This window comes from Cyprinus carpio, chromosome A19 (assembly GCF_018340385.1).
Source record: "Cyprinus carpio isolate SPL01 chromosome A19, ASM1834038v1, whole genome shotgun sequence".
Taxonomy (NCBI): domain Eukaryota; kingdom Metazoa; phylum Chordata; class Actinopteri; order Cypriniformes; family Cyprinidae; genus Cyprinus; species Cyprinus carpio.
The window spans coordinates 7,603,063-7,630,011 of NC_056590.1; the positions used below are offsets into that span (position 1 = coordinate 7,603,063).

The 26,949-nt window shown below is 38.1% G+C and overlaps 1 protein-coding gene across 3 annotated transcripts in view; it reads left to right on the forward strand.

Annotated features, from left to right (window-relative positions):
- Positions 1-5,751, forward strand: part of LOC109095072 (nectin-2-like) — an 86,736-nt gene extending 80,985 nt beyond the window's left edge. For all 3 annotated transcript variants that reach the window (XM_042776201.1, XM_042776199.1, XM_042776202.1), the window contains one exon: positions 1,600-5,751. In XM_042776201.1, the coding sequence (XP_042632135.1) occupies positions 1,600-2,147 (548 nt within the window). In that variant the 3' untranslated portion in view covers positions 2,148-5,751. The remainder of the gene's footprint in view (positions 1-1,599) is intronic.
- The last annotated feature ends 21,198 nt before the right edge of the window (positions 5,752-26,949 follow it).

The window sequence follows — 26,949 nt, forward strand, 5'->3', positions numbered from 1 at the left end:
ATCACTGTTACTCTAACCCTCATATTTAAATTCAGACCAACAGCGCACTTGCAAATTGTATACAACAATAAAAAGAAATTAACAGTGAGTAACTTATATTTTAAAAACAATATTGATAGTTCTTTTGTTGATCCGCTAACAAAAAGAGTTTGGAGAACATTGTTAGCAACACATAGTAGTGGCATTTCTGAATTTAGCGTTTTTGAACAAATCGCTTGAGTAAATAATTCAATGACTCCCTCATATAGACAGTCACTTGTTTGTTTCGTGAATGAATCAGTGTTTTGACAGACTTGATTAAGTGAATGATTAAATCAAAAAGACTATTAAAACTCTTTAAACACTTGTATCAATGTATTATACAGAAAGAGTCATTAAGTCTTTGAAAAGTCATGGAAATTTCCAAAGTGTGGACCTAACAGAACATTTAACTCATTATTATTTTTTTTCAATAAAACAATCTTATACGTTACAGCTTGATTAGTAAATAAAAATTAAAAACACTTTTCTATTATGATTAAAACAGTAACTCCTGAGTTTGAAAGAAACAACTCAAACTCCTTTGTATAGTTAGAGCTACTGTATGGGCATGATATGCTTTCTCAAATTGTTCGTCTTGAGGAAATTGCACTTTTGTATTTCAAAGCAATTTAAGAGACCACTTAGCAATGCCTTGGCACCTACAGCACCTTTGCATTGAAGAAAAGAGTTTTGCACTGACAAGCACCACTCAGGTTTTTTTCAAAAAATTTAAAAATCTAACTGTTATTTAAATCAGTGAGCTGGGTGTATTTTTAATCCATTTAACTTCTTACAAAACCTCAAACTCATGCAGTTTTTCATAATTCTGCCGCTTTGCATATTTATAAGGTTAGCTTTAGGACCAGCGTTTTATAATATATTGACCTGTGTAATACAGTAATGTAACCAAAATCAATGCAGTGGACTTGCAAAGCACTATTACTGTTCTTTAAGTTGCACAGGCTCGGTCAGAAAGCTTTTGATTAAATCAGACTGTAAATATCATTATTTTTCTTGACTTCACTACTTGACCACTATATATGTATATGAATATAGACATCAATTCTTGTGCATTCCATGCAGGCTCTATGCAGCATGAGATGGGGCTAATCCTTCATGGAGCAGGTGTCCCTTTAGTGTTTGTGACTTGGACATGTTCCCAGGAATTTGGTGGGAATGCACAAGCTGACCAATTAGCTGACGTTAGCTGGAGGGCTGTGTTCCCAGAGTAACTTACGTTTCTTCCTCTTTGCATGACCATACTGTGACATAATCTTTACATCCCTTCTCCATCTGTGTGTTTCTCTTTTTAACTCTCTACTTGCGTAGTGTAATTCACCTGGTCAGCTCCCGAGCGTAGAAGGAACGGACGTTTGTGTTGTTTTCTTGAACTGAGACCCGAGAGCGGATCCGGCAAACTTGGCTCACACCATAGGACTTGTAGCTGGGAACTGGGGGCAGCCAAAAACCATTTCACAGTCTAAACTGTACCAAATCGTACAACACCACCTATGGTGAAGAATAGCTACCACCACCAAGCAGAAACTTCCTCATTTGTGCCCCTCCCCTCCTCTGCAGAATCGACTGAAGACCCGTCCAGCGCTGGCGTGGTGGCCGGAGCCATTCTGGGAAGCTTCTTGGCCCTCATTTTGGTCAGCGCGTTGGTTACCGTGTTAGTGATGCGAAGTCGTCGCCATCAGCATAGATATTCGGGCGACGGTGAGCAGGGTGCTTACGGCAACAAAACCCGTCTTTTTGGAGGCAAGAAGGCTAGCAAGAACGGCGCAGGGGCCAACAATAACGGGCCAATCTACACATACCGCGAAAGCGAGCCAGGCACCCTGACGGAGAAATGCAACGAGTTTCCGCGCATTACCGGAAGCACGCCAAGCGCCCATGACATCCTGCTGAGCGGCGAGATGAATGAGGCCGAGCGCAGGAAGTTCGATGCCCTGAACGACAGCCTGGAGGATGAAGAAGAGGATGAAAGGTACGACCGCTTCAGCGGACTGCCGCCCAGCTACCAAATCCACGGGCATGAAGACGAGTGCACACCTTACCTGGACGACGACATGGAGTCCCAGCGAGATGGGTCCATCATTTCCCGGACTGCCATTTATGTCTAGAGGAAGCAGATAATACACCTGAATAATATTTACTTGACCTTTTAGAACAAAAAGACAGAAACAGAGGAGCGGAAGCAGAATGGTTAATGTCACATCTGTGGAAGAAAGCATTATCAAACTGAAAACACAAATTAATGCTGCTTGCCTCACGATGTGTACTTTTAATGCATAATACTGACTAAAAATTAGAGTGATTTTGTTGTTGTGTAACTGTAACTTCCTGTTAACGCCCATTCTAGCCAGAATCCATCATTCCGTGGTGCGTTCACTCCCGTGAGCACAATACTCAAGTAGGCTCTTTGAAGTGAAAAGAAAGCCTTGTGATTACCCATACAGGATTGTCAATGCTACGTCGCACGAGTGTCTCAGCAAGCTGTGATCTAGGAGCTAAGGCCGTTGTCTCCAGGTTGCATATTCCAGGCTTCTTTTATTAAATCCCGGGAATGTTGTCTTCGAGAACAGCTGGATGTTTTTGTTAGCGAAACAGAAAACAGGCAACGCAACGCTTGCTCCAGCATCTGGGTCATTAATCTGTGACGCCGATCAATTCCAGCTGTGAACGCTTTTAACTTTCCCCCACCATTTTTTAGCTCTCGTTCATTAATCGGATGTCTTGTTACGCTAAAGGAATTTTCTGAATGACTTGAGGGGTTCTAGGCAGAGGCGTAATAGTGTTTTTGTTTTTTTCCCTCTCCATACTCTCCTGTCAACCTCTGCTGAACGGTTTGTTCTGGGCCATGTTTAATTCAGAAGAGTGTTGTGCATTAGCCGCGTGCGTTTTGGGCTGATGCGAGTTTTTTCCAACCCCTGATTAATCCAGTTATATCAAAACCATTGAATGCAACATTTAAAAACTGCAAATGCAAGCATGACTAGCATCAGCACGAATCCTTTCAGGAGGAAATAGGCTTGGAGTCTATACTGTGGTGTCTTTTAACTTCACTAAAACAGATTAAGTAGATTAATGCACATCGTATATTGGCGGCAAAGGCTGGGACTGCAACTGACGTGCCTTTGAGTGTAGGATTAAATGGACGGTCGGAGCGCTTGACGGACTGGGGAGAGTTAAGCCAGACGGCATATGCTGCCCGGTTCAACAGAGTCCACAGTGTTGAAACGATGCCAGCTGTGGAAAAAGGTCAAGGGGCGACGTTCTCTCACCGTATGCTCGGCAGCGAGATTAGGCCACTCGCTTTACCAAGTCCCTCTAGCAGTTTGTTTTGAAGCCTCATGCACAAGCCGACTTTTTTTGGACTACAAAAAAGACATTTTGGATAACTATGTGTGTGTAACAATGTGTGTCCAGATGAGGATTCATTAGTCTCTGGGTTGTCGGCGAGTGCGTGCTTTGCATAATATCGTGCCGCTTGTATGGATGCTTCGGCAGTGCTTTGAATTGCTTGAGCTGTGACTCATTCATCCTTGGTTTCACAGCATCGAGCCTTCGGTGGAGGGAGGTTAGAGTGATAATGACAAAGGAGCAACACACTCAGCGATGCGACGCTACCCAGACAGAACTCCATATCCAGCAAAGCAGATATAGCATGAGTAATTTGGAGATTATACTATCTGGACCCAGTGACTGTAAAGGCAGTAGTTACTCTAGCCTAACTGTGTTCACCCACGCTGCAGACTTGCAAGGCTTTATCCCCCTCCCTAAAGCGCTTCAAGTTGCATCACTGCACTGAAAAATAAGGATGGGAAAGCTACTTTTCTGAGAGCTGCTTAGGCCTTGAAATATTCAAGCTGATAACGACGACAAAATGAAGGAAACGGGGAGCTTATGAATAATGTGTTGTTTGCAATAGCAAAGGTATTAACTTCACCTGTTTAGTCTGAATTTGGAGTCAATGTCACGCAGAATCATGTGTTCAGAGAGGCCTGTGATGTATTGTGAGATACTGAACGCTTGACATGAAAAATACTGAAAGAGCAATGTTGCCAAATCAAGTTTTCACAACTCTTAGTGTTTGTGTTTTAATAGAATCTTTTGTTGAACTTTTCTGAATGTTTTTATAGAATATTAGTATTAAGGGTTATATAGTGATGTCATGTTCTCATTTGCACAATCCCAAGGCTACATAAAGATTAATTATTGAAATAATTGGGCAAAAGAATATGTCTGGGTCACATTATACTGCAGAATTTAAGGAAATAATTAAGCAACTTAATTATTTTGCATAAAAAGTAAAGCCTTATTTTAAGATCTTAAGTTTTATTGTGAATTATGCGGATTTAAATTTACTAATACAAAAAAAAAAAAAAAAATCAATTTAAAATAGAGAAAATACATATACATTACTTTAAAAATTACTTTTAAAAGTACATTAGAGTGATGACGGTTTAGGGAAGCATCTGTTTAATTGTCAAGAAAATAAAGCCATATTTCAAAAAGGGCCCCATTTACTTTATACAATGTAATTTTGCAGATTAAGATTTTTGGAGTAAAATATGACCTGGACTTCACCTGGTAACCAAGTAATATTTGGAGATGAAAGTTAATAAAAGATAGAAGGGAAGTGGGCAAACTTACAAAATCAGCAGAGGATCAAATAAATATTTTCCCCACTGTATCCACATGTTCTCAATATTATGAAACATAAAAGTATGTTTTGATAGGTTGATGTAAGTGCCTTCTGGGATGTGTTTTTAGGGTTGGAAGCTCGCCACAATTCATGCAATGTTGAAATCCTATATATTGTAAATTAATGCCAGACTTAAAGACTGCAATCAATCAACAATATTAAAAAAAAAAAGAAAACAAGACCAACTGAGCAAAGGCAAATTGTCCTCATGTGATGTTTCTAAATTGCTCCGCATTATGGTGCAAATCATTATTAGCTCATCAGCTGTGGATGTCATTCTGAGCTGATCTGAACTGGTTATTCTTTCACTCTGAATGTTGTGTTGTGTTGTGTTGTCAGGTTGTGAAACTGTATGAAAAACAGATTGCTTCTGCCTGGCCTCAAACTGTTTCTTTTGTATAAAAACTGCGAAAGGTTCATATCACATCACGTAACTGCTGTACAACAACACATCTTTGTCAAAGCTTGTGAGAACAAACTATACTCTCTTCTTTCTGTTTAGTTTGTTATATACTATGGATGGAAACCAGTGCTGTCCTGTGAGGTGTTGATGGTGTGTATCTTGACGTGACGTGTCCTGTGTGTGAGATATATATATATATATATATATACTGTATATGTATGTATTTATCATCAAGATATCCAGTGAGAGAAGTGTTATTTATCAGTGCTGTAAATAACAGATGTAGTGGTCAGTTATGGCCAACACCAAATATAAAAGCAGATGTAGTATAATAGGCCAGAGTAGACAAGAGAATAACCTCAGCTGCCTTGAGTCTGTGATTTAGACGGACGGGAATCCTGTGCGTTCAGCAGATGTAGCTTCCTGGACGCACACTAGCTAGTAACTGGCACACGGCTGTGATGAAAGTACAGTACAGATTGGCGTTCGCACACTAACTTTTTGCACTGACAACTTTTTGCTCTCTCAGTCCACACACCCACCCCTCAACATGACAAGACATGAACACTAAATCAACACACACACACACACACACACACACACACACACACACACACACACACACACACACACACACACACACACACACACACACACTCAACTGTAGCGGGCGAATCTCATGCTCATGTCCTGCTCATATGATGCCTCTGACTCAAAGGAGAGGAATAGCACATTACTTTTTGTTTAAAGACAATTGTAGCTTATTTTTTTCACAGTGTTCTCATGGTCATGGAAAACATGGAGATATAAGGAAAATTTCTAAATGTTATTTTCAGGCCTGGAAATGTATGACAATTACTGAAATTTTAGTCAAATCCTGGAAGTGAATTGGTCAAAATGTGCATTATTTTTTTTCTTTGACTCTTTGTATTTTAATTAATAAAGTAATAAATTAATAAATTAATTTATGCATAAATGCATAAATAAATAAATAAATAATACTATTTTAAAATGTATATACAAAACATAAAATTAAAAGATATTACTTTAAAATGAACTCAAGTAAAATATAATTTATTTAATAGTGAAAAGAGTTAAAATTTTAGTAAATTTTTCTAATTATTTCATTTTATTTTATATTTTGAGAATTTCTAATATTAATATTTATTTTTAATTTTTTAATAATATTAAAAATATTTTAATAATTATATCAACAAATTCATTATTGCCGTGATGAATTTTAATTTAAGATATTTTTTTATTTAATCAAAATATTATTTAAATATAGTATGAAGTAAAATATCACTTCAAAATTAACAAAAAAAACTGAACGACTCGTGTTAAAGTTTGCATTTTAGTTATTTTGTGACTTATTTTATTCTATATTTTGAATATTAAATAAAAAATATATTTTATGATAGTTATAATATCTCAATTATGGCAAAAAAAATAGGCATGATTTTTCGTGTCTGTAATGGTGTTAATTACATTTTATTTAATCACTATTATTTACATGTTAATATATTTGTTTAAATTTGTTTTGTGATTTAAAACAGATTTGTTTTAAAATCAATATTTTAATATTTGTTTTTATACATTTAGATTGGCATATATCATTATTTATTATAATTTTACTAAATTATGATATTTTTTTCTTCTTTTGATGTTGGGCTGATATATGAACCAGGCCATGCTTTTTGTGAGATTCACCTTCAGATCTCCCCGCACACACTGTGGCCATCCAGGATTTATTCTCCGCAGTTAAAAGCTACGTGAGAAACTATTACACTGATGTGATACAGTATTATTATGTCGTTTAGTGAAAGACATTATCAAGATTCATAGTTTCCTCCGTTCCTCGCCAGTCATGTTGGTTTTATAACCCTGAAAGACTCCTCCAGATGTAGTGGGAACCACTGAGACTCTAATCCTCTCTGAAAACAGTGCCACAGCGGGCAAAACTCTGCCAGGTTACAAACCAATGTTTCTGGCATGCAATTACACAGCCTGTCCGCAACCACTACTCTTAATTTTTGACAACAGAAATGGGTTATGGCATCTCCAGTTTGCATCTGCTGCCGGTCTCAAAGCAACTCGGAGCCATTAGACAAAATTGCGACTCCACACGTGTGTGTTTTCATTGGCCTGTGGTGTTCTCATCAGCTACTTGTGAATACTATAAATAAATTAGAGAACTAGAAAAATCATTACTAATTTGATACACAGCCCTGCATTGGCATCCCACGCCATTTGGTTGTTGTGCTGCTTTTTTCATTGGGAAGAGGATGTCTGTTTTAGAGATCACAAAAGATGCTTTAGCATCACAAAGATGTGATTAGTGCTAACAAAAACACTTAAACTTGTGTGGTGTGTTTATTTGGAGCGGAAACTAAAGCGTGTACATTCCAAGTCCCATTATTGTCCTGTCACATTATTTTTGTATACTGGTTGTAATTAAAAACCTGGTGGATTTCTAAGCGCTTTGTCTCACGTGCATCCGTTTGTTGATTTGATGTTTTCTGCATCTTGTGTTTATGTTTTTCCCAGCATCAAATGCAGTATGTTGTTCTGCCTTCCAGGAGCTCTGGTGATGCAGCAGGACGATGATGCACGGCTTACATAGCTGGTCTCCAACAGAAATTACATTCTAACCCCCGACAGACAAGCGAAACGCAATCCTTGGAAGGATGTTGATGTGTTTTTTTGTGTAGCAAGGATAGTATGACGGGTGGCTAAACTCCTTGAGCACACATCGTCAAAAGTGGGTCACATGAGAGCAGGATCAGTGGTGAGATGTGCTCCATTAGAGGTCAGATTGAGAGTGAAACGTGCTGTTACACAATTAACTGAAGCATGGCGTCATAATCACTTCGAATCAGTTGGGTAGAAGTTTTAATATGCATTTCGTTTGTTGTTGCTGTCTAATAGAAGCAGTCAAAATTACAAAAATAATAAACCGCTTTTCCCAAGAACAGCGAGTCAGAAGTCAAAAAGGTGACTGCTCCAAAAAAATAAATGAATTAAAAATACAAAATGTGTATATGTGTGTAAATGTAAATAACTGAAACAATATATATATATATATATGTATCATATATAATATTTTTCAATGTAATGTTTGGATGAAATAAAATATAATACTTTGCATTTGTTATTTAAAAAATAAGTTGCAATATATAATTATTTAAAATAATTAATATTATCTAATAATTAATATATCTTTGTACATATCTATGTTATATATATATAAAAGTAAAAGTGATATTCGTGATAGATTTTTATTTTGTAATTTTATATTGTTATTTAATATAAACAATTTAATTATATAATCTTATGTATTATATGAAAATTACACATACATATTACTTTGTAAAATATCTACAATATATCAGATGTGATTATGAACATAAATTGTATTGTCTTTTATAAAATTATTTTAAAATTATATATATTTTTATATATTATAAATCAAATATATATAATAAGACAAAATGTATAGATACATGTAAATAATTGTTAAATATATGCATGTATGTGTGTATATATAAACATGTAAATATACACAGTAAACACACATCAAGTAAGCAAAGTTTTATTTTGGGGGGGGGGCTTAATATTGATAATGTGATACACTTTTTTCAGGATTCTTTGAAAATTCAAAAAAGAACAGGGTTTAAAATGGAATAAAAGGTATTTATTTAAAAAAAATACTGACTGAAAACTTTTATACTGTAGTATATACAGTAGATTTAAAATATAAACCTAAGCAACCTATTGGCAGTGTAGATGTGCCTGAGGGTTTCCAGAGGTAGCTTCCATCAGGATGTACACACAGGAATCTCACCTCTTTCCCGTTATCCTCCACATGCTAATGGCTTTTGACAAACCTGCCGCCCGTTGTGGCCTCGTTCTCATTGAGCCGGCAAGACACAGCGAGCCTCTCTGCAGCCTTGAGGGCCCACTTCAGGCACCGCATCTGTCGCCTTGACAACACTCTGCCACTGTTCTGTCACCACCTCCAGTCTCTCTTCTTCCTCCTGCACAAGGACATGAGTCTGCACGCGGTCACCTCGGCTTTTGTGCAAAACATATACAGTTTGTTTCCGAAAAACAGTGACTACTCTCTTAAAAATAAGGGTTCCAAAAGAGGCAGGGCCATAACCAGCATAGACACAAAGAGAAAGTGTCGTCCCCTCACCTTAATATTTAGAAATTGCGAAATTGGTTCCCCATAGTATTTCAAATTCTTGCACTGATGTCAATGTTAAATTGACTGAAATGGCCAATCAAAGCAAAGTAGGTGTGGCTGAGGGGTGGGTGGGTGAATGTGTGTATATTTTAAAATAATAGTTGCAAATAGTTAAAAAAAAAATCTTCCATTCTATGTCTTAATACATATAATACATTTACTTAAAAAAAGGTGCCCCCCCCCATTTTCTTTTTACTCTCTGTGAAGAACATTTTAATAATCTAAAGAATCGTTATCCACTATAAAGAACATTTTGTGCAATGGAAAGAGTCCATGGGTGCTGCAGGTTTTTAATGGAACCATCAATGTCAATAAAGAACATGATTGTAGTGCAGGGGACGTTAAAATTGCTTTGTATTATGTTTTTATTTGACCAAGTGGAAGGTGCATCAATGGTTGCCATTGATTAGAAAAAAAAGAGTGATTTTCCAAAAGAAGATCTCGTGCTGAGATGATTGTCGTAATTTAATAACATTACTGAACTGGAATAGTACTTCCTGAAGGGATGCCACATTCGGCCATCTGCCAGGTGGCTTTTATCCATGCCTTACGGATACGTAACACAGGGGGAATACAGGTAAAGTGTTTTTTTGCCATTCATTTGATTTGACATTTATATATATAGTAGGGTCCAAGAGTCTGAGGCCAATCAGCACTCAACAATAAGAATGGCCTGCACCCAGTGTGAGAGCGCTTGGAGCCAGTTGACAGGACCGTCGCTCATCCCTTCAGGCCAGGGCTGCAGTGCCACTGAAAATTTCACATTCATTGATCTTGCACATCTGTTTTTTATGCCTTGCAAACATAAAAAGGCTTTTGTGATGCATTCTGTGCTGTTGTTGCAAATGTTGCAGATTTTTGCCAAGATTGTTAGCAAGCCGGCTGTCATAGATGTGGTGTAGTAGAAATTGCAAAAATGATAGGATAGTTTTGAAAGAATGCATTTATCAGCACAATTCTGTTTTAGAATACTGTTATCTCTCAACACAATACCGTTTTAGATTCCATTTAGATTACCGTTTTAATTTCCTTTTTGTAAAGAATATATATTGCCAAAAATATCAATATTGAAAAATGCATTGACTGTATTTTTCAATTATTATTATTTTTTTTAATTATATTACCAGCATAATAACTATGAAAAGTTGAAACAATTATCATGAATTTGATTTGAAAAACTAAAGAAAATTTCACATTAATATAAAATTATAAATATTATTTTAGTAATTACTGTATATGAATACATAACTACAAATATCAATATTGAATAAGCATTTACATTTTCTTAATTTATTCAAAATTATGTTACCAGCATAACAACTGTGAAAAGTTTAAACGTCTAACATGAATTTGAGAATGTTGTCTTGGTATTAAAAACTTTTGTAGAGGAGGAAATTTTCAAATATAATGAAAAACATAAATTTTATTTCCAGCAAAAACAAAATAGCAATATTGAATCTACTTAATTTTTCAGTTATTTATTAAAAATGATGTTACCAACATAACCACTGTAAAAAGTGAAAACATGATTTTGGGAAAATCTTACAGTTTCTCACATTGAATGAACAATATAAATATTATTCCTAGCAATTGTATAAATGTGTAGCTACGAATATCAATATTAAAACATGCATCTACTTTATTTGGTACATTTTTAATAAAAATTATATTACCAACAAAAGAACTGAAAAGCTGAAACAATAAACATAATTTTGACTATGATGTCTTATAGTATTGAACTAATATGCCCTAATTTAATTTAATGATAGCGCTTTTACATTTACATATTTTATTAGTGATCTACAAATAGTGCAGGCTCTTAAGTATTGTTTATGCTTTTTTTTAAGGATTTTAAAAAGGTAAAACACATTTTTTTCAGGTTTAAATGATAAATAAAACTCCAGCCTTCAGTTTTTGGACCCCACACTTTCTCTGTATATAGTCAGAGAAGACCATATTTTATTTAACACAGAAGAAGAGGCTTTGAAGGAAGTACATTCTGTCTGATGTGCCGTCCTGTTTAAAGTTGGTCACATCCTATGAAAATTTGTGAAATAACATTTTGTTCTTTGTTCACATAAATTAAATGTGCATTTTGACACTGACTAAAGTCTATAGGTATGAACATGTACAGTAAACAAAACCGAATGTGTGACTGACATACCAGAGTTGACAAGTTGTTTAATAAGGCTGCTTGGGAAGTTTCGGCTGTTTAGCTTTATATACACAGTGAGCAAGGGAAAGAAAACACGGTGCTATTGAAATAATAAGTCCTATTTCTCGAGGAATGTAGGTCTGCCCTCTTTCTTGCTGTGCTCCTCTTTTAACGCATTTTTCCTGCTGCTTCTCTCAGCAAGAATGTTATTTTTTAATGGCACACTGAGGACTGATAGGCCTCAATTATCCTGTGCAGCCATTTGCTCAGAGCTCTTTTGCTCAGAGCTTTTTTTGTTTGTCTGACGGCGTCATGCCCACGGACGACTGGTCAATAGGTCTACGGTTTGCACACAAGCATGCACACTCAAAAACAACTACTTTTTTCTAAAAGAACAGGGAAAATGTAAATGTCGAAAAAACAAAAGTTAGAAAATTTTTTCATCTGGTACTGTTTTTTTTTTTCCTTTCAGACTTTCGTTGTGTCCTTTTTTATTGTAGTTTACATCAAGATTTTTTTTTTTTTTTTTTTTTTTTTTTACCTCTAATAGGAAGAGGGTTGTTCATTCATCTAGGCCCTGCAGTTTTTTTTCACAAATTTCTCTTTGAGCCTCAAGAGGAATAAAAGCTCTTTTTAACCAATACCTATTACCTCAGCCATCTGTTCCCTGGGCATGAAATAATTCACAATTTCTCAGATATTATCTTTTTCATTTTGCCTTGTTGTATTCATTTGAATCATTTCATTCCTCTTCTATAAGTTTTATATTCGTTTCACAGTCTGGGTGAATTCACCCTTTTGTGCTCGGGCTCATTATGGTTAACATCCCCACTGGATGTGAGATTTTATTAGTCCTCTTGCCTCCAACCCCCTCATGGGGTCTTCAGAAATTAAGACATTACCAACCAAACGCTTCGTGCTGAACTAATGAGCCACTGAAACATGCTGGTGGGGGACTCATTTTAAACGCAGCCTGACTATCTGCACTCTGTATTAAAGATAAAATGGGCTAAATATTTGTTACAGAAGATGGATTTAATTGCACAACACCTGTTAAACTCTTAGCCCAGTTTTTATTGGTTTTTAGCTCTAAATCTTCTTGGACTTTCATGTAATGTACTGCAATGCTGTGACAGATCAAGTAGAGTTGGGAATGTCGAACTGACTGCTGCCATCTGGAGTCTAGATGGACTTGTGGTAAGATCGAGCGTTAGCACTCATACCTCGACATGTGAGTAGAGCTTGTGTGGCGTATACTGATCTTGCCTCTTCTCTGCTTCATTTACTGTACTTTCTTGATTTGGCAAAAAGCAAAAATAAACCAAGATTAGCATTTTCTGACAAACGTTTAAGCTCATCGGTAGTTAAAAAACAATGGGAAAATGTTTGTGTTCTTTTATAGCTGCGCAACTGTTCAAAGGTTTGGTGGTTGTAAGATTGCTTTTGAAAGAAATCTCTTATGCTCACCGTGGCTTCATTTATTTGATCAAAAATATAGTAAAAACAGTGAAATATTTTTATAATTTAAAATGACTGTTTTCTATTTGAATATATTATAAAATGTAATTTATTACGGTGATGCAAAGTTTGAATTTTCAGCATCATTACTCTAGTCTTCCAGTGTCACTTGATCCTTTAGAAATCATTGTCTAATATGCTGATTAGCTGCTCAAAAAAAAAAAAACAAGTTGTGCTGTTGCTTGCTTAATTTTTTTGTAGAAAACCGGTCCGTGATGCATTTGTCTGCAGGATCTGAAGTTCAAAACCACAACATTTTATTTAAAATAGAAGTCATTTTGAAAACATTACAACTGTCTATTCATGTCACTTTTTTATCAACTGAATGTATCTTTTCTTAAACCCCTTTCCACGTACGATCAACCGGTGTGAGTCTGGTCATTGTTAGTTCATGATAGCTAATGCATTAAATCAAGTTTCTGATTTTAATAGTGTTGTAAATTTTAAGGTTTTAGACATTTAAGAGTTTTGTGGTACACACTGTTAAAATTAAATTATATCACATTGCAGATGCACTTTTTCAAGTAACTTTAAAGTTTTTACACTATTATTTCCAGTTCACCACAAGAAAGAATCACGTTTTTAAATGTTGCACAGACTAATATGGCCCGGCGCGCAACATAAAGATAAAAACTGTTAAAAAACAACACTTCTTTAAATGAAAACCAAGTGTATTTGTTCATGCCATAGTTTTGAATATCAAACATGAATTACTTGCAGATCATGACATTAGTTTTGATTAAACCATCATGTGAAACCATAAAGTAACGTTAGCGCTTGAAAACTCAGCTCTAGCATCACGTGTGTTTTGCAGATGATACCATCCGTGATGGTTTGATATTTTCAGATTTACGCTCATAATGCAATGAAAATTCATCCCATTTCTAAGTGTCCAAAACCTTGTTTTGTTATACAATGATTAATGCATTAATCACAATCTAAAGGTTTAAAGTTTTGTAGTAATTGTATTTCATTCACATTTGGAGTTTTTAAATGTTAAATACAGGTCAATGGAAACTGACTTGATTAAAACAAATTTCATAGCATTAACAAAGCAGCTGCAGTGCCTAAAGTAATGAAATTGAAACAATGTTGGCTTTTAATCAATGAATGCAGTGATTCACGCAGAGTATTTTTTAACAAATGTTTTCAAATAGAGCGAATAAAGCTGGTCCTCTATGAACTGGAATTCAGTCGCAGGTTCAGGTGTTTGAACTGCACTGGCTTTCGGTTTCAAATAAAGACCTGCTAAATGAAAGTGTTTTTTTCTGAATGTCCTGAAGGCCTTCCACTTGCAGTTATCAAAAGCCAGATTAGGCAATGAGTTGGATTTAGTGGCAGATGAAAGCCACCGGAGCAGTTTTGTAGTTAAGTGCTCTGCTCAGGGGGTACGGCTATGGTGGACGTAACCGAATCATCCCCCCCTTGCATTTGGCTGACTGTCCTGGCCACCGGCACCAGAGCTGAAATCCCTCGCCCTCCGGTTGATGGTCTGGTCTTCCAGCACGCATGACCTCGCAGAGAGGTCGGGGGGCGATGGGCTGTCTGGCTGCTTTGGCTGTTGATGTTTTTTATTTTTTTTGTTTTTTTTTTGTGTTTGATGGTTGGGGTTGGTTGTGTTTTGTGTTATTTTATTTTTGTGTTTGTGTTTGTGTGTTTGCATATACTGTAGTGTGCATTGACCTCTTGCTGCTGGACATTGGTGGGTACATTAGAGGTACTTAGTATGTTCAAATCAGACGAGAACTGTCCTCTTATGAAAAACTTTGTTCAGTAGAGTTCCTGAATTGTAGAAGTAGTTCTTCATGTTCATTTTGCTAATGTTGCTTCAGATGTGTCAACAGTCATGGACCTTTCTGTTCCTTTTGTGTTATCCTTATTTGGCTACATGTTCAGTTCTCGTTTTGTGTTAAGGTGATTAATCCCCACCTGTTTCCATTCCCCTCATTACTTTCCTTGTGTTTAAAAACCCTGTCTGTTCAGTTCCTTTTTGTCCGCTATTGAGGTTTTGATGTTTAATGTTTGAGGCTTAATGTTCGATTATTTGGATGTATGTTTGGATGTGCCCTTTTTCTCCTGTGAATCGTTAAAAGAACTCTTTATATATACCTTCTTCTTCGTGCGCTTTACTCAGCACGCCAGCCCGGGCGTGACAGAATAGCGGACCAAAACAGTTTAGCGGCGTTTTTTCTTTCCGTGTGTTTTTTTTTTGTTTTTGTTTTGCCCCCTCTCGGAATGGAGATCCCAGCCGTCCGACTCCTATGCCTGGAGCAACTGGACCGTTCGCTGGAGGACCATACCAGGGACTTTTTCGATCTGGCGTGCCTTACAGACTTCCCGGACCGCTCGCTCAGTGCGTTTTTACTATGCTGGCCTGAGCGAGCGGTGTAAGGCACGCCTCCCAGCGAACGGTCCCAGAGAGGATTTCGCCGCGTTCGTGGAGTGGGGGGCTGGAGCAAAACGGATCTCCGTTCACCGTCTGCCCCGCTGAGGAGGAGATCTCCAGCCCCACTCCCGACCCAGAGACCCAGCCAGCCATCACCCCGCTGCACGGAGCTAGAGAGACCGCCGCAGCCGCAGAGCCCGAGCCTATCGCCGACAGGGAGGAGGAACTCGAGAGCCGCGACTGACCAGGTGTGTGAGCCGGCAAAACCCCGTGCGTCGTGGGACGTTTGGGTGGAGATCGAGGGCGTGGAGGAGCGCACCCGCGCACACTCCTGCGACTGAGGGTGAGCTGCATGTGGTTTCTGGGAAGTATACAGAAGAAATTATGGATCTAATAGACTGGTTTGGGGAGGTTATTCCTGATCCTTCTGTTCCTTCGCTGGTTCTGTCCAGCCCTGATCCTCCTGTGTTCCCTCCCACCTCCTCCTCCTCCCGACTCCTCTTCGGCCTGTCATCTTCCTCTGCTCCTCCGCCAGTCTTCCGCTGGTTCCGTTTTCTCCGCCCAGCCTCGATCCTTCTGTTTCTCCGCTGGTTCCGTCCAGCTCTGACCCTCTGTTTTCTCTGGTTTCCGCCCACATCGATCCCTTTCTCCAGCCTGATCCTTCCTGTTTCTCCGCTGGTTCCGCCCAGGCCTCGATCCTCTGTTTCTCCCTCCTGCTCTTCCTGTTTCTCCGCTGGTTCCGTCCAGCCTGATCCTCCTGTTTTTCCGCTGGTTCCGTCCAGCCCTGATCCTTCTCTGTCTTTCTCCGCTGGTTCCTCCAGCTCTGACCCTTCTGTGTTCCTCCGCCTCCCTCTTCGACCTGTCAGTTCCTCTGCTCCTCTTCCGCTGGTTCCACCCAGCCCGACCCCCTGTTTCTCCGCTGGTTCCACCGCCCAGCCCTGATCTTTCCTGTTTCTCCGCTGGTTCCGCCCAGTCCAGATTCTTCTGTCTTTCCTCCATCCTCCCTCTCTCATCTCGTCCTAGACCAGTCAGTTTCCTCGTCCTCATCCCCGCTGGTGCCAGTCAGTCCCGCAGCTCACCCTCAGTCCGCGCCATCTGGGCGCGGAGTTTCGCCGCAGGACTTCCAGTCACCACCCTCCACCTGGGCGTGTGGATTCCCTGCCTCCGCCTCCAGCCTCCGAGTCCTGGACTCCTCCTCGGTCCTTCGACCCGGCGGCTCCGCCTTGGCTCCTAGCTCCCTCGTCTCCACCGTGGCCCGGCATCCCACCTGCTCCACCGGGCTCCTCGTCCCTCCGGCTCCACCTTGGTCAGTCGTCGACCATCCGCCGCCTCGGGACTCCATTCCTCTGGCTTCGCCTCGTCGCTCCATCCCTCCGGCTCTGTCAGGCTCCTCCTTCCCTTCGGCTCCAACCTCCATCCTCAGTCACACTCCGGCTCCGCAGCGGTCTTCCGGTGCCCCGCCTCCGCCTTGGTCGCCTGAGCCTTCTGCTCCGCCTTGGCCCTCCGGATCCTCGGGGGTCACCCTGGCTCTGCGGTTGCTCGGCTCCGTCTTGGACTCCTCTGCCATCGGCTCAGTCTCCGTCAGTCGGCCCCCTGGTGTTGTCGGCCCCTCCTCCACCATGGCTCCCCCCCACCGTCGACTCCACCATGGGCCGCTTTCCTGGCTGGCCTCTGGATATCCATCTGGCTCCTACTGCTCCGGGCTCCTCCATGGCTCCTCCCTCCATCCACTCCCCCCCTGGTACCATGCTCCATGCTCCTTCTCCATTGCCTGCCCCTTGCCTGCCCCACGCCCACTCCTGAACCTCCACCCTCCCTCCGCTGGACTATCTCTTTCGGTGCGAGGACGCACCGTTCCGGGAGGGGGCGAACTGTCACAGTCATGGACTTTCTGTTCCTTTTGTGTCATCCTTATTTGGTCATGTTCCGTTCCTCGTTTTGTTAATTGATTAATCCCCACCTGTTTCCATTCCCCTCATTACTTTCCTTGTGTTTAAAAAACCTGTTCTGTTCAGTTCCTTTTTGTCCGCTATTGAGGTTTTGATGTTTAATGTTTGAGGCTTAATGTTGAATGTTCGATTGGGATGTATGTTGGGAGGTGCCCGTTGCTCTCGTGAATCGTTAAAAGAACTCTTTATATATACCTTCTTCTTCATCTATAATATCAAGTGTGTTTCGTTGAAGATTTAGAACTATTGTATAACCAGAAAATGAATATAGCATTGAAGTTACCTATTGTGGTTTAAATGTCTATTAAAAAAGTTAATTAATTTTTTCATACATTTTTATTATTATTCTTAAGTCATTATATTAAATAAAATACAAAGGTGTGTATTGTTTTATTATTGCTTAATTGATAACAAAAGTGTACACCAGTTTACATAGGTGTTCTTGCCTCCATCTGCATTATAATTTTTGTTTAATTTTTAATCAGTGTCATCATGCACATGAAATTTAAGTTTAAACTCCTAAACAATGTGTTGCAACCTGCCTGCATTCTCCTCTGTGATTGCCCCCGTGTGCTGCTTGTGTTGTAAAGTACAGTAATTGCATATTGTGTTGTTTGAGGATGGACCTATTATTATACTCACTTTGATTTTTAAGAGCTCTCCAGAGGCAAGTGGATATTTTTATTCGTGGTGTAACCGATAGCTTAGGGAGTAAGATGGTCGGTTGTGTGAGTGTGTGTCCCCCTGTGTGTGGATATAATAATTCTCATCATCTCCATCACCCTCTGCAGGCTCCCCACAGAATGGACAGCATAACAGAGATTCGCCAAACTCGCTGTTAAAAACTCCACTCTGCTCTCTATATGTCTCCAATTCCAATCCTTCGTTCTCATTCTCCTCCGCGAGGGCCTCCCCAAAATGCGTGTGGAAAACACACTGACACATCCTCACAGCCTCTCATTCACACACACTGGTGCTCTCTGTGGGTACCCCCCCCCGCTTTCCAGTAGAACCAACCGGCGCTTTGGATCATCATGTCTGTCTGTTCTTCTGTGAATGCACTACAGCCAGCTCCTGTTGCCTAAAATAGGTGTTGCTTTACCTGGAGTTTTGTTTCTTCACAGGTTGACTTGCAAAGACAGACAAAGTGTGGAGGAAGGTGAGAGGTGGATGTGACAGATGCTGTAGGTATCTGTCTACTTCTGAAAATGCTACAAAAGGTGCAAACTACTAGATTTTAAAGCCAGTCGCGCGTATTTTAATTTTAGATGCTTAATATCACCTTTGTTGTTATTAACACCCACCTGTTGTGCCTCAGTTAATCTTTTAAAAACACTAATAATTTAAGAACACTGTTAAATCTTTAGCAAATATCAAAATGAATACCCAACTGTGCATTGTACTGTTCTTATTATCAAATTCACCTGCATTTAAAACTATTTATTTAATTACTTATTTATTTAAAATAGAATAGAATGAATGTATAGTATCAGTCATAATATGATAATTAATAAAAATAATTTGCCATTGGACAGAATTTTAATATAGATGCATCCCTATATTAATATTTTTATCTCTTCCATATTAATAATTCTCTATCTCTCTCTCTCTCAGTATCTCTCTCTCTCTCTCTCTCTCTCTCTATATATATATATATATGTGTGTGTGTGTGTGTGTGTGTGTGTGTGTGTGTTTTAATCACAGTTCACTCCTCCATTATTCTGTGCATGCTCGCAACAGATCTATTTAATTTTGCTGAAGTAACAACACCAGAACATGTTTTTCATTTGGTAAGAAATGCTAGTAATGCCCACCGGTGAAGTGGGTGCTGTGTGCGAGCTTTGTTTTTGGTATATGAAGTATTGAACCACAGCGTTCACGTGAATTTGGATTCAGCACCTTGGGCTAGAGCGAGCTGTGAGAAGACTGCTATCTGCCTGCATGTGTACAAGTATCAGCCTGTGTGCTTTGTTATGGATGACGTCTACCACACTGATACTGTTAGTGTTTGTCTCTGAGAATGCTGAGAATGCTGAATGCATGTGTGTGTGTGTGTGTGTGTGTGTTTATCTGCAGACATCCATTAGTGCATGACAGTAGAGGCAGACAGGAACACTGTGTCTCTCGGCTTGGAGAGAGAGAGATACTCTGAATTGCCCCGGCTTTTCATTGCCTCTTCTTCCCTCCCTCTGTTTTCCTCCTTCCCTTTGTCAGGCTTTTCCTCTGTCTGTCACTGTCTGAGAGCACAATACCTGAGCTGGACACTTTTTCCCAGAACATACTGAAGACTCTATCAGAATTTGTGCCCAATATGTCCCAGTTTCTTCCCGTGTCAAAAACAGTCTGAGCTGAATTCGTTGAGTATTTTGGCACAAAAACCTCCGTCTTATTCACTAAGTACCAAGGCTGTTGTCAGGGCTTGCGATACTTGTGAACCTCTCTCAAAAATGTGAAGAACACATTGCACCGCTGTATTTAAATCAACTCATTGTCATTCTTTTCACACACAATCAACGCTTTCCTTCTATGTAAATTAGGCTTTTTAATAGAATGTGCTTTATTCACAAAACCATTTGCCCTATTAACTTAACTCTATTAGCACCTGAGGAAAAGCAGGCAGTAACTGAAATTAAATTTTAGAGACCTCCGTACCTATTTTTTCTATTGATTATATCAGCAGTTATTCATCAACTGATGATAAAAAAGAAGCGTTCTAGCGGGCATAGACATATATCCAGATCTGGATTGTGCTTGAAGCTCATTTTTGAATTTTTAACTCTGTATTGCTTTCTAAAGCCTCTACATATTTAATATGAGTAAATCAATAAGAAAAAAGGTAATATCTTTTTTACTAAGATATAGTTAGAATTGGCGCTGAGATTTATATTTATTACTCTACATTTAGTTCCCAATTATTTATTATCGAACATTAGTTTGTTTATAATGTTTTTATCATTTGTGGGCCCTGAAAAAGTATGTATGAGTTTACTATACTAGTACACACACACACACACACACACACATATATATATTTGTGTTATATATTTATATTATATTTGTGTGTGTGTGTGTGTAATATATTATATATATGTCTAGTATATATATATATATATATATATATATAGATATTATATATATATATATATATATATTTGTTGTGTGTGTGTGTGTGCATGTCTGTGTGTGAAATTTATTTATTTATATAATATTTCAAATTCATTTGATATACTATCATTTGTTAACCCTGAAAATATTTGTTTGTTTGTTTATTATACAAATTTAAAATAAATATTTATAATTTATTTGTAAACTGGTTTCATAAATTTTTGGCCACGAATGAATGAATTGATTTAGTTATTCATTTACTTATTTTATCATTGTTTTTATCATTTGTCTGCCCTGAAAAACTGTGTATTTATTATACAAATTGAATATATATATATATGTATGTATATGTATATATAGATGTGTGTGTATGTATATATATATATATATATATATATATATATATATATATATATATATATATCTGAATATATATTCAGAATCTGTTTTCATGATTTGTTGGCTCTGAAAAAAAGAGTTTTTTGTTTATTATACAAGTATAATTTAAATATTTATAACTTATAATCTGCTTTAATTGCTGGCCCTGAAAAGTATTATTATTTTTTTTTTTTTACAAATTTAATATAAATATTTATATTTGTTATGCATTTATTTATTATAATTTGAATCTATTATTTGGCCCCCAAAAAGTTTTTTTTTTTCTTTTTAAATCTAAAAGTTCTGACTGTTTCATATATCAGGCTTTAAAGCATTGATCTCATGGATTGGATTGCTGTCTTGGAGTGATGTACAGTTCTAGTTATGTATGCCAGATCATGATACGTAGTTGCCATCTTGGCCACTACCAGTGACTCAAAACTGGCCTTCAAGATGGAAAATTCTGGCACTCAAATTGCATTCAGCACTAATTTTGTGGGTGTGTTTGCACTGTTATGTGATTTGCATAATTCCTTTAGCGAATTGGCCGCTTAAAACATGCAAAACCAACGATACTACCAGCATGCGCAACTCAATCTTAATGAAACTCCTAACATATTTGTATCAAATCAGTCTCAAATACTTCCAGTGTGTGTCCACATGTTTGGGGAGGTGTGGGCGGCCAAGTGCGGGTGCATTCAGGGCGCTGTTTTGAATTTCTGTCTTGATAATTATTTCGACTAATTACAACCTAATTGCCATGTTAACAGACTGTTTTTTGGCATGTACCTCGACGGCGAAGTCCAGCTGGACCTGTAAGTGGCTCTGACGGTTTGTGTCACTCAGAGGAAGTTGAAAAGCTGTGGTTTGAGCGGCTCTGTGTGTTACGCGGTCAGACGCTGTGATGTTCAAAAAGCCCCAAATTTGGCTCTGATCACAATGACACAGCCGAGCGCTCAGATCTTCTGCCGTTAATTGCCGTTGTGGGCGCCTAAGTGGGTTTGATTGGCAAATCGAACACTTAAAAGCGTGATTTAACATACCTTCTGGTTTGACTGGGAAAGTAGGGTTAGTCTCGCTACTAAGATTGCTACTAAGAATAGATTTGTGAGTGGAAATGATTGGGATGCAGTGGTGTTTGCGCATACCTACAGGCGCTGTGTGGATCATTCAATGTTTAATCCATTATTTCCACCTCCTGCACAATTCCCTGACACACGCACTGCATCTTTAATGCAGACAGAATGTTGAAACGATGCACCTCCATTTTTGCACTCTTTTCTATCCTTATCTCATCACTTTAACAATGGGAAGCAGAAATTGGATGGAGTGGTGGAATAAGTGTGAGATTTTATGAGCTCACGCGAACAATGCCGACTAGAGGCGAGCAAATTTTTTTGTCGTTTGATTAGATCAAGCAGCGTTCATAATTACTACTGGCTTTTTATCAACTTCTGTCGACGTTAAATATTAATAATCTTGCAAATAACAATACAAACAGGTTTCGGTCTACAGAAGTTGCTGCAGGAAAGCACACTATTTAACATTTGAGTCGATATTCTTCACTTGGAGTTGGAGGCTTTGGCATTATTTGCAACTTTAACATCTTGCTATTAATAACTTTTCACTTCATCCCAGTTCCTGGCAGGAAGCACAATTTCAATTCTCATTCTTTCAGTTGTTTTATTAATCCTTCTCTTCTTCTCCGCAGGCTTTCCTCGATTTGTCATCAACGCTTAAATGCTGCTGATGGCTTAGTTGTATTATCCTGTGCTCATTTTCCCCCTTCCATCTTTGAAGGCACTTTCCTATTTACTATTTTGAAAGAGGCGATTTTACTGTTTGTTAATTTAAATAGACGAGATGTGTATTGAGATCTATGAATGTCATAACATGCATTTGATGATTAGATGTGTCTGATTTCACAAACAGTTTGCATGTGTTATTTCAGCATTTATGCACTGCAATCCAAAAAACCAGTCACTCTCTGTGCTAGTATTGTGTGCTGTGTGTATTTAAATCAATTTGTTTTTGTACATTCACAAGAGCCATGGTACAATTAATATAGCACGGTTAGGCATTTTTGAATGGCCTACAGGATTGGGATTTGCACCATGCAAATGTTGGTCCAATACTAACTTTGCACATTTGAGGCATAATTCCTTTAGTGAATTGAATACTGAAACAAAAGCAGATAACACAAGTAAACAAATTACACTATCAGAAGGAGCAATTCATTATTAATTAGGCTATTAAAAAATTCTTAGGTAAATTATTTATTATTATTATTTAATGCTTTTGTGTTGTTATATTTTGATATTTATGATTTTAATTTTTATTTGGTTTGTTTTGGGTTTTTGGTGAATAAAGAAGATCTGTGAAGTTGCAAAGACTAAAGTCTCAAATCCAAAGAGATCAATTCCGGCTCACTCTAGACCTCCAGCCTCTGCTCACTCAAGCACACGGTGTGTGACCCTGTTTTGTTGTGAAAGCGAAACTACTTTGTTTTTGCCTTCCAAAAAAAAAAAAAAACATGACTAGAAATCAAGTTTATATCATGTTTATAATGGTTTTTATGTTTTTGTCATCACTCATCACTGACTCGCCGGCTGGACAGGCTTCACAATATGTTAGGAGGTGTAATATTTTGGTTTCACACTTGAGGCATTCGGCCAATCACAACGCGCTGGATAGCTGGCCAATCACAGCACACCTCGCTTTTCAGAGAGATGAGCCTTGTGAAAATCGATACGTTTTAGAAAGGCGGGGAATAGAGGAGAAACAATAATGTACAGTATGTGGAAAATAATGTGTTTTTTAACCTTAAACTGCATAAACACATTTCATTACACCAAGTACACAAAATAATGTTCTTTTATAGCAACTTCATATGACCCCTTTTAAAAGCAGCATAAAAGATTGGTAGTTGGACCAAAACTAACTTTGCATGTTTGTTGCATTTTTTGATTTTCATAATTCATTAAAGGTGCTGTATAGGATTGACACCGAGTGGTTGAACTGGGTATTGCAGTCCAAAAACAAAATATTGGAGAGAGGGGTTTTTTTCACCTGGCCTCTCCTCCTCAGACTTGACACACACGCAGGTTGCCAGATTGACAACACCAAAAAGGAATGGGAGTACTTGATAATGAATGAAATGAAATATGCTGTGTTTTCCACCAACTGGCAACTGAAATACAATTGGCTAAACTGGCAATGGGCAGGTTTCACAAACCAAAACAGAGACCGACATTCCAGCCCAGAACACAGAATAACTGACTGTAGCATTGTTTTTCAGATAAACAAGTATGTTAACTTAGTATGTTTCTTAAATATCTGCAAACATATTATGGTATTTTTATGCTTTAGTAAAGTCAAAAACTAACATACAGCACCTTTAAGTGAATAAAATTCTCAAGCAATATACAATTCAGCAGAGCAATTATTTTTATTTTGTATATTTTTAATTTATTTTTAAATTGTTTAATTAAATGATTATTATTATTTAATCATTTGTATTTAATTCTCTGTTTAATTTGCTTGATTTTGAAAAGCACAGCAATTTATGGAGTCAAAGTTGATGCTATTTGAACTTTTACCAGCATGTTACAATGCTTTTAACTTGGCGCTTTGCTCCATAGAGCTCAGTGCATTTGGAAACGATTTATATGCATTATATTATCTGCTTACTCGTTCATTTTTTCAGAGTGTGCTCCTGTTTTATTAATTATTATTATTTTTTTTGGCCTTGGCCTCTTCGCTCTTTCTCACTCTCTTCATCTGTCTATCCATATATTCATTTCTGAAGGGCACTAATACCCCTGTTCTGCTTCTATCTGTCTGTCTCCATCCCTTAAGTCTTATACAACCATCATAAATCTTGCACAATTAGAATGGGCCCCTTTCATTTCTCCCTTCTCCCTCCTCCTTCTCTCTCTCCATCTCTCCATCAGTCTGTCTTGTGTGGAGACACGCTTGTTCAGTTTGGGTTCAGATCATGGTGACACAAAAGATCCAGCTGGATGTCCTGAATCACTCGCTGAAACAGCATGTACGCACAGTGCATTTCATGTTCCAGCTTTTGTTTATTTCTTTCTTTCAGCTTTTATTCATGTCTTTCTCTGGTTCCCGGTGTTGTCACATACACAAAACAAACTCGGTATGGAATAAAATCAGTGCGCTAGAGGACTCCACAGCTCATGCTGTGCATATGACTATACAGATGCCCACGCCTGTGTCCCCTTTGGGTTAGCGTGATGGACGAACGGGACAGCAGCGGCATCCACCTGGACATGTGAAAGTCCATCAATATGCTTTAAAAGAGACCTATCTGACGCATTCTGGACACACACGATGCCAGACTTTAATTCAGTTATCAAAAGCAGCATTCGCTAACATTTTCCCCCCAGCTTCACCAAAAGATAACAGCCAATTACATGAATGTAACGGGTGGAGAGCGTTTATTGTCATCTGCTGCTTTATCTCAGCATAATGCCTACAAATCTGATTGCACTATACAAGCATGTGACAGGTCAAAACGGGTCTGCACATAGCACCCATAATCCTCACACTGTATGACGGATAAGTGTAAGGCAGACTGAGCACTAATATATAGGCAAGTCTGGAGAGCATGCAATTATGTGCATGTAATTATAACTGATGGAGTGGTGCTCTGTGAAGTGAATAAAGTCCATCAAAAGATGTTTGCATTTGATTGAAGAGTTTGTCAGAGGCTCTAATCAGGGAAAAAGAGCTGAATTTCCCATCAATCAGTGCAGAGGAATGTAAATGGGGAAATGGCACAATCTGACTTGAAACTTAACCTTTGATTTGATGGCGAATGTCTGTTGGTGTTTCTTTGAATTGGTTTCTGATGACTGGTCGTGGTCGAGTGGGTTCAGTCAGGAATATTTGTTTTGCTGCGCGTTTGAGTGAGTCAGGCTTATTTATTGTGTTGCAGAACGGGGACGAGGTTTTACTGGAAAGGTTTTTCCTCATAATTCAGGACACACTGGGTGATTGTGAAAAGCACTCATTTGGAGCAACAGTATTTCAAAGTTTAGGCCAAACATATCATTAGAATACTGGCTTATTTACTAGCTTGTCTTCTCTATTATGATTTTTCATTTTCTTCTTAAAGGAACAGTACACCCAAAATTCTTTCTTCTGTGGAGTGCAAAAGGAAAGGTTTCGCAGAATATTAATGTTGCTTTTTTTCAACAGAACGAAAGCATACTATAACCAGGGGCTGTTATTTTAATATTATGAATATACTATATTATACAGTAGCTGATATCTTTATAATTGCAGTGGCAAATGACAAATAACACATTGAATTAAACTAAATGCTGAAGTAGAAAGAATTAAATATTATGTTCTTGTAAAACATACTCTAGTACTCTTTGAAAAAAAACTTTAATTTATGTTTTAATATTTATATTTTATTCGATTTCAAAATCATTTTAAACGCCCAACACTATCAAATAGTTTTAGTAAAACAACACTGACTGTCAAAAAAAGCACAATGCTACATTCCATATAAGTAGTCAATTTGACTAAATTCAAAGTCTTCTGAAGTCATTCAATAGCTTTGTGTGAGAAGCAGACCAAAGTTTGTCTAGTTGTTATTCTCTCTTGCTGCTCTCAAATTTCATTCTCCATTCCACATAACTTTGCACACCACGTTTAGGACGCTAATTAAATTTCTGCCAATAACTAATAGAAACCTATTGAATGGCTTCAGTAGTCTTGGAAGAGAGTGCATAAAATGGACTGCATTTGTAGTGCTTTATTTCACAGTCAGCGGTCACTATATGCTTTTATTATTATATGGAAAAGAACAGCGTGAACATTTATGCTAATATCTCCTTTTGTGTTTCTCAGAAGTCAGTCATACAGGTCGGAAAAAACATGAGGGTGAGTAAATGATGACAGAATTGTTATTTTTTAGGTTAACTATACCTTTAAAATATGCATGTTGTTATGTGAGCAGACAACGTCTCGGTGTGTTTTACTGCTAAAGAGGGTGATTTAAAATATCGGTTCATATTTGAAGAAGATTCATTTCCTGAGTG